Source organism: Zootoca vivipara, chromosome 14, assembly GCF_965207765.1.
Source record: "Zootoca vivipara chromosome 14, rZooViv2.hap1.1, whole genome shotgun sequence".
Lineage (NCBI taxonomy): Eukaryota > Metazoa > Chordata > Lepidosauria > Squamata > Lacertidae > Zootoca > Zootoca vivipara.
In genome coordinates this window covers 2,986,347-2,995,266 of record NC_142597.1, presented here as the reverse complement: position 1 = coordinate 2,995,266, position 8,920 = coordinate 2,986,347, and the positions used below count along the sequence as shown (strand labels likewise).

At 44.6% G+C, this 8,920-nt stretch overlaps 1 protein-coding gene across 13 annotated transcripts in view; it reads right to left on the bottom strand.

Annotated features, from left to right (window-relative positions):
• Positions 1-1,468: 1,468 nt before the first annotated feature.
• Positions 1,469-8,920, bottom strand: part of PPP3CC (protein phosphatase 3 catalytic subunit gamma) — an 80,897-nt gene continuing 73,445 nt past the window's right edge. For 10 of the 13 annotated variants that reach the window (XM_088657785.1, XM_035139706.3, XM_088657777.1 and 7 more), the window contains 2 exons: positions 4,212-4,241; positions 1,469-2,173 (listed from right to left, as the gene is read on the bottom strand). In XM_088657785.1, the coding sequence (XP_088513911.1) occupies positions 1,998-2,173; positions 4,212-4,241 (206 nt within the window). In that variant the 3' untranslated portion in view covers positions 1,469-1,997. The remainder of the gene's footprint in view (positions 2,174-4,211; positions 4,242-8,920) is intronic. The other 3 variants (XM_088657782.1, XM_088657784.1, XM_088657776.1) reach the window with 1 other exon arrangement.

Genomic DNA, 8,920 nt, shown 5'->3' with positions numbered 1-8,920 from the left:
TGCCTCTTCACTCATGCTGCCTCTTAAAAGGAGCACAATGAGGTTGTACCCTAGGCTAGTCACACTCAATGAGTAGATCCACTTAAATTAATGGACATGACTAACTTAGGTCCATTAATTTCAATGGGTCTATTCCAGGCATCCCCAAATTACGGCCCGGGGGCTGGATATGGCCCAAAGGACTCATTTATCTGGCCCGCGGCGACCCCCGCCGCTCACTGCCACCGCCCACTCTTACAAGCATGGCGCTGTGCGACGCGGCTGCGCACTTCTAGGTCACAGGAGCACCAGAAATAGCTTGTGCACATGCACGTCATTTCCGGTGCACTTCCAGGTCGGAGGAGGTCCGTGTGCATGTGCACAAGCTATTTTTGGTGCTCCTGCAACCCGGAAGTCCGCCGGAAATAGCGTGTGCGCATGCGTATGGGTGCGCGCTCACCCGCCGCGCGATTGGCACTGCAGGCACTGGCCAGAAGCACGGTAAGTTTGGTGACCCCTGACTGTCTATTCTGAGCAGAATTAAGCTGAATACAGCCTGGTGTTGACCAGAAAATAGTGGGATTATGCACTCCCAGAACCATGAGCCAGTGTTGATGGGAAATGCTTTGATTGTGAAAATTTGATCCAAAACGCTGTTGATCACAAAACGCTGTAGCATCACTTTGACGCGAATTACAGGGGCTGGAATATCAGCCGCTCATGCTGTGGCTGTGCCCTTGAGATCACCAAGAAGCCCTTTATATTCAGCCCAGGAGAGCTTTGCCAGTTGTATGCAGGAGCCAAACGGGGGAGCCTTCACAGATCTGCTTATGCCCATTCCCCCCTCAAGGGAGACTCCCAAGTGAGCACCCATTTATAACCACTGTGGGTTTTCCTACTTGTCCCACATAGGATACACAAAGACAAAGGAAGCAGTGCTGCTGATGTGCAGGACTCTGCACAAAACCTTTCCTCCTACACCTCACATGAATTGGAAATGAAGCAGGTTCCTGGGGGGCATATCATAGAAAGATTTTGTGCTGGGGCTCACATCATGGAGCTATTGCAGTGCAGCATGGGAGAAGAATATTATGTGGGAAGAAGGGAAAGTATCTCACTGCTAAAATATTAATTTTGTACAGCTTTTTACATTAAGAATATGAGTCCATGACAATCTGTGGAGGTTATTTTCCTGTCAGAGAAAATCACATAAATCCCACCTGTGTGATGTGAAATATGGTTGTGTTCATGGAACAACATGAGCAACCAGCTGGGTGAACTCAAAGCCCACCTACTGGGTTATTCCAAGAGAATTAATTTCTCTGCTGAAACTGGATTCCTGAAAGGAAATCAATGGCAACATCTGAAGGGGCAGAGGTAGGATTAGGAAGATCTTTTTCTCCAGTTCCAGTCATTCACCTGGAGCTGATCTGCACATGTCAACATTTGCCTTGTGACACAGGATTCCAAAAAGGAGAAAGTTTACCAATTGCCCTATGCAACATGCCTTTAATGGAAGTCAACTGCTGGAGCATCAGATGCAGAAGAAACACAGCAAAATCTGGGAGGAGAAAAATGTTGCTTTCAAATGAAAGTTGCCACTTTTAAAAAACAAGGATAACTTGAAACGGTTCCATTATAAAATCAGATCCCAGAGCTGCCCTGGGTTGTTCCTGCTTCCCTTCCTCCCACCCCCCCACCCCAACCACACGCACAGGCTCCTTCCCTCCTGGCAGGGACAGGCAATCTGTACAAAACAACACTTTATATATGTACTAGTATTTAGACCCATTCCTAAATTAAAAAAAGATGACTTCTTATATATTGAACATAAAATTTTAAAAACTTACAAAATGGTCACCTCTCTTACAGAATGGATGCAAACTGGATTATGGATGTGCCTCCAGGCTAAGTTGGTTTCTCCCCTCCCCCCCTTGCCCTCCCCCTTCATAATAAATAAATAGAATTCATTAAGTTTTGGATCCTTTAGTGAGACAGAGTGGGCGGCGCCTGAACTGTTACTGGGCTTTCTTCCCCATCCCGTTCTTTTCCGCAGAGTTTGTGGAGGTTAAGTTCACCGGCCCGTCGGGGTGCTTGGAATCCTTGCGCGGCGGCATGCGTTCATTGACACGGTCCAGTCCCCTTGCTTCTTCAAAGCTGCGGATCTTGTGCTGTGGCGAAAATCCACGGATGGCTAGAGTGGAGGAGAAAGAAGGAGAAAAAGGAATCAGAGCAAGTTTCCAAGCCTGGTTGCTCAAATGTGCACACATACCATCCTTCAGTTACTATGCAGAGCTGTGACTATGGAGCATGCGTCTGACTTGGGGGAGGTGGTATGGGTTTTTTTTTTTTACACTGGACAGGACAAGCTATTATGCCCCTGATGTGAAAAGACGTCTCTTTAAGTAAGGCTGGAAATATTTCCCTCTCAGAGCTGAAGATATTATGAAAGAAGGATTTCTGTTCACGGTGTGTACATTCATTCCACTGGTCACTGTTCAAAAACACATTCAGTTGGTTTTTGCACTGCTTCAAAAGTCTGCTGCAATTGTTTGAGTAGACGTGACAATGAGACAAAAATAAATACACATGTATACACTGTAGGAACAGATGCCCTCTCAAACCACATTCAATGCTCTTAAAATTGACTCTCCAGCCCAAACTCCCTAGGCAAAAGTACCCCTATAAGGAACTTTCATTAGTATTGCTTTTTTTCTCAGTACAATTCCTGACTTAATCTTGGAAGAAACAAAGAATCAAGTCAGACATGTGCTCAATAATCGAGGCATTAGTGCAGTGAAACAGCAGCATATTTTTGAAAACTGAAAAACATAAAATAAAAAATAACAGTGAGGACTAAATCAAAGCCACATACTTCAGTGCAACACCACACACTCACAACACAACAAAGAATGGGAGAATGAAACTAATCTTTGGATAAAAAAAGCAGTAGATATATTTTTTTAATCTTGCATTAGGGAAGGGAATGCCAGGAAAAGCCTCAAGTGTGACAAAGCACACATTTGGAATAGTCTTGTTCTCTCCATCAGTTCGAGAGTAGAGCACATTTCCTTTTGCACACTGTTTCTGACAGAGAAAAGAGCTAGAGGAATTTAGAATGGTTGTTTTTTCTGCAAAGCACAAATTCCTCTAAAGATTGGAAAAAATTGTGTCTGCAGATCACAGAGGTACTTGCTACATGATTGTGGTAAATGAGAAAGTAAATAGACAGAGCAATTTGATGGTTACAGCTCTGACAAGCCTACCCACAGGGAAGGCCAAAGGTGGCTACTGGACAGCAATATGTCCTGAACAGCTTCATGCTCTGCCAGAAGAGTCACAAAGATGCACATTCTATGACTTTGTTCAGGACCAGTTGGAAGCACTTTGCTGCCCTACTCATGGTGGTCATTTTGAGAGTGCAGAGGATTCTGCACCACATTCCTAGAGCTCAGCTGGAGAGTGCCTGCTTTGCATCCCCCAAGGTCCTGGGCTCAATCACTGCCATCTCAAGGAAAAGGATCTGCGGTGATTTCTGGAGTGAGATATACTAGAACCATTGCCAGTTTGAGAAGGTAATACTGGGCTAGAAGGACGAGGCAAGACAGATAAGCCAGCCTTGTCCAACAACTTGCCTACTCTCAATATGTTTCAGATTACAACTTCCATCAGCCGCTGATACAAGCCTTTTGAGAGGCACACCAAAAACACAACTTCCATGCTGCTTCTGGCAAGGCAGGAGCCCCTTTAGAGTTGTGCCACTCGAGGCAGCTGCCAAGTCTGCCTACCATGGTTGAGCCAGCTGCAATACTCTTGCTGTAACTCAGCACAGCTAGAAGTCTCAAGGGATGGGTCCAATGCCACACTGTGGCCCTGAAGCAAACATAGAATGGTAGGCTTTGTTCATCTAAAATAAAAATAATGTCCCAGTATGGAGCATTATATCTCCATGGCCATTTGAGCCTACCCAGTTCTAATGCTATGATGAAGACCATGTAGGAGAGATTATAGAGGCAGGGTAGAGAGTTTGAAGGATGCCTCTGTGCATCCTCCCTATGTGGATGGACCCCAGGGGTGGGAGGTGTGCCAGGCCATGTCCCTCTCCCCTTCTCCCCCTTCTGGTGATGCAAGAGTAAAAGCGTTCATACTGCTGCTGAGAATAAAGCTCTTGGCAGGGGGGAACCAGCAGACACACAAACACCATCACGCTTCTTGCAAGATTCTAGCCATACCTTCCCGTGCCTCTACCGCTTCTACTGTGGCTGTAATACAGAAGGAACAGTGGCATGCAAAAATGAAGACAGAAAAGAGTGAGTGAACTTTAACATAACCATGGTTGTTAGAGATCTACAACCCTCCCAGTCCCAACCGAGGAGGATTGTGAAGACAACCAGTGGAAGAGGGCAGAGAGACAGAGGGGAGTTATAGCTTTCTTCCTTAAACCTAACTATCCCAAACCCCAAGGGAAAAAAGAACAGAGAATGGCAGGGCTGGTTTTTCAAAACCAGGAGTCCAACGGATGTCGTGGAGGTAGCTTCTTCTATGACTGATAGGACCAGGCAGCAACATATCCCCAGAGACTTGCTTGTTCCACACTTCAGCCCCAGACGTAACCTGTTTTGTTTAACACCAGATCAATCCCACCTCCCAAAATAGTTTTATAACTATGTACTGTAATATCATTTCCTATGAACAAAGATCCTCTGCTTTTGCTATCAAAAAGCATCCACTCTACCTTTACACTGGGATTTCCAATAAGGCAAGCAGCTCTCTATAGAATAGAAACTTTAGTGTTCCTGCAGGCCCCTTCCAATAGCTGGTTTGGTTATGGCCCCTGCCTTTGGAACCAGCTGCCCCCAGACAGCTGCAAGGAGATCTGTGGCAGTTGTTTCAGAAAGTAATACAGAACAATTCTTATTTAGGAGCACTTTAGCAACATGTATTTTGCTGAGCTTTGACGCTCTAGCTTTGATTTGTATTTTTAGAGCATTCTAGCACAACATACAACAAATTAACTTTTAAAATAAATAAAACAGATCATGTCTGAGCAATGGCAGGGGGCCATTCTTGCATGTTGGCCTGTGTGGTTCCAAACTGCCAGAGATAATATGACTACTGCAAAGTATGTTTTGCCATGATAGTTCATGCTTCTTTAAATATATGTTCCTGTTACCTTCTCACCCTGCCTGGGAGTTTCTAAAGCAGGCATAGGCAAACTTGGCCCTCCAGATGTTTTGGGACTGCAATTCCCATCATCCCTGACCACTGGTCCTGTTAGCCAGGGATGATGGGAGTTGTAGTCCCAAAACATCTGGAGGGCCGAGTTTTCCTATGTCTGTTCTAAAGATACCTGACAGATTGCCAATGGATAGAATTCTAAACACATTGGGAGTCCCAATAACCCAGATCATCCACTAACAAGACCAAATTGCATATAAAAGTGTGTACTAAATTCCCATTTAAACAAAATAACCATATACACATACAACAGATAACCACAGCATATACATACAGTATATCAATATCATGAAACCACAATGGAGCACTGGTTAAAATCCAGTTCAGCTGAATGCAGTCTTTATCAAATCTATGTGAAACAGAAGTCCTAACTTGTTGGGAAAGAGATTTGTGGTGTTGTGGCATCACTTCAAAAAGAATTGTGCTTTGGGGTGATGCAACAGCTGTGACAAGAGGCAATGCACAACATAATTGTGGCCCTTGGTGAAAGCACACCATGGCAAAAGGGCCATGCTTCCTGGCTGTCTGGCTGTTGCTCACACATGCACTATGTAGCGGTGGGGACCTTTCTGATACATGACTAGTGCACAAGCTCCCATGTTTTCAAGATCTGGCATATCCAGGCACCATCTTCAAAGGCTTTGATGGCATCAAACATTTTTTCCAAGTGTTGGAGTTCATACTTGAGCTCTCTGATATGAAATACACAGATTGAGCTGAGTTGCATCTCAGTGCTGTAACTGCTGGTGAGAAAGCATCCCTGTTGAGGCTCCTCATTTTGGGGGGCCATAACAAAGAGGTCTTGGTTTCTGTGCTGGGCTGCAGCTAGATTAAAACATTACCTGACATCTACAGCATGCAAGTTTGTGAAAGACCGAGACAAAGTTCAGGATCTCTGATCTCATGATCCAGGAAACAAGTCCTTTTTTTCATGCAACAAATGACACATTAAAGGAGACTGAATGCCTCCCTGAAAACCACTGCTCAGCCAGCCACAAATTCCTTTATGCAGCCTTGGGTCAAGTTGCCAGCTCTCAGCCTCTGGATTACCATAGGCTTGTATGGGAGAGCACAACTTTAAAGACATTGTTACTGATGGAACACTGGTCTCAGAGACAATTCTAGCAGGAGATAATTTGGCTTATATTAGCTAAGGAGCTCTTTTTTTAAAAGGTGGAATGAATGGAGGTATGAAACTGAGTAGAGCTGATGCTCTGATGCACAAAGGGACAGTTCTCAGGCAACAAGGACAAAGGCAGGGAAATGTAAAGTCAGGGATTGGTTGGGAGATGAGGAAGGAGAAACTGCATGCAGAAAACAAAGTATGTGTTAAGTTTAAATGTGATAGAGAAACAGGAGGAAAGGAACAGGAGAATGTGTTTTAGCTGGTTCTCTTTACTGAAGCTCAAAACAGATCCTGTAAAGTTACAATGCTCATAAAATTCATATGCTTAATTTCAGTGTCATGAAGCTTCAGTGGAAGCTTTGAGATGCTTACGTTTGGAGGTTTCTATGAAGTTTAAAAATCTGATATAGCAATAGTTAAAAACAGTCAGCCAAGTTATTAGACACCTACTCAGTCTCTGAAACACATGGTTCAGCCTTATTTATTGCAAAGCTCCAGAAAGGGAATTCTTGATACCTATGCCAACTTCCTATTCCATTATGGGAAAAAAACCATGTTCAACTATCTGGGAAATTAGCCTTCCCCTGCAAGAAAGAAGGGAAATCACCACCTCCTTTGACCATGAAAGATTCTGCTACAATATTCTTCCATGTGAGAAATTTAAAATCTAGGCTAGCAAGTGTCAAAGCAAGCCTCTTTCTAGTACACCAGGAAGTCATCCAACATTGATGAGAAATAAAACCACCTGGCTCAATGCCAAGCATGAAGGATGGCAGCAGAAAAGGATTAAAACACTAGATCACAGGGTTCCCTCTAGAGCAGTGATGGTGAACCTATGACACGCGTGTCAGACGTGACACGCAGAGCCCTCACTGCTGACACGCACCCCATCGGCCCATTCACACTGCTGTTGTTGCCCCCCCCCATTTGTTCTCCTGCTCCTCCTCACAGCTTGTCTCTGCTGTTGCTGGTAGCCAGAGATTGGTTTTTAACCCTTTCTGTGCTGTTTTTTCTGGCGCTTTGGCAGACGATGATTGGGTGTAAAAGCGTTCATTTTTTAACCCGTTCTGTGCTGGTTTTTTGGGCGCTTTGGCAGACTATGTCAGTGCTGCGTGCTAGTTCCAGCAAAGGTATTATTTGTCATTTATTTCTGTTCTATTCCCCTCCCCAAACAGCGCAGCAGCTTTGGGGCACCCCAAAAAAGCAAAGCAACTTTTTCACCCCCCCAAAAAACCTCCAAAACAGCTCCCCCCAAAAAGCTCAACAACTCTGGGCACTTTGTGATAAATAAGGGTTTTTTGGTTTGGTTAGGTTAAATAATTAGTTTTTGGTTTATTAAATACAGTTCTATATTACAATTATACATTTTTGTTATTTAAACTATAAATATCGCAAAATTATGTTGTTGTTTTTCTCGACGTGACACACCACCCGAGTTATGTTCGGTTTTTTGGCCAATTTTGACACACCAAGCTCAAAAGGTTGCCCATCACTGCTCTAGAGCATGGGTAGGCAAACTAAGGCCCGGCCCAATCCCCTTCTAAATCCAGGCCACGGATGGTCTGGGAATCAGTGTGTTTTTACATGAGTAGAATGTGTCCTTTTATTTAAAATGCATCTCGGGGTTATTTGTGAGGCATAGGAATTCATTATTTTTTTCCTTCAAAATATAGTCCGCCCCCCCCCCCCACATGGTCTGTGGACGGTGGACCGGCCCAAGTTGTCTGAGAAGGACACACAAGTTGAAACACCAGCATAAATGTCCATGTTAAAACCCTACCCAGAAAGAGAATCTCAAACTCACAGCTGTTAGTTTTCAATGTTAGCACAGAGGACAGATGGGCTTAGTACAGGAGGGAACAAAAAAGCAGGCTGGTGGCATTTGTACATGCTCTTACCCAGCAGCAGGAGTCTAAAGGGCAACTGCTGCTAAAGAGATGAAATCTGAATAGTTGTTCAAAGAACAGATTCCAGAACACTATGCAAGTTTCAAGTCTCTATTCCCAGCAAGATCACCAGCTATGACAACATCATACAAATGCCTTGGATGAAATCCTTCCCTCAAGTCCCATTGCCAGGTTTCTATTAAATTAGTCCAAGTGTTCTCAACCTCTCATTATTCTCCTCTAAGCTTCATTCACAGAATAATAGAATCAAAGAACTGCAGAGTTGGAAGGGATAACAAGGGTCATCTAGTCCAACCCCCTGCAATGCAGGGATCTTTTGCCCAACGTGGGGCTCAAACACACAACCCTGACATTAAGAGTCCCATGCTCTACCAACTGAGCTACTCCCCGCCCCCCCAAATTCAGTGCCAGAGTTGAAGGCCTGAAGTTTATGGGAACATCTAAAGCCCATCTTTTCTGGTGACAGAACTGCAGAAGGGAAGGGAAGGGAAGGGAAGGGAGCAGTGGAAATATCAGTGCCTCCCCCACAAAACCTAGATGATTGCTTAACAAGTCACATGCTGAATTCCCCCACCTGGTCTTATCCTGCACATATACCAGGAGTGCCAGCTTGGCCCCGCGACCATGAGTGTCCAGGGCTGTGGGTGCCATGCAGCGTGCATGGCCCTGG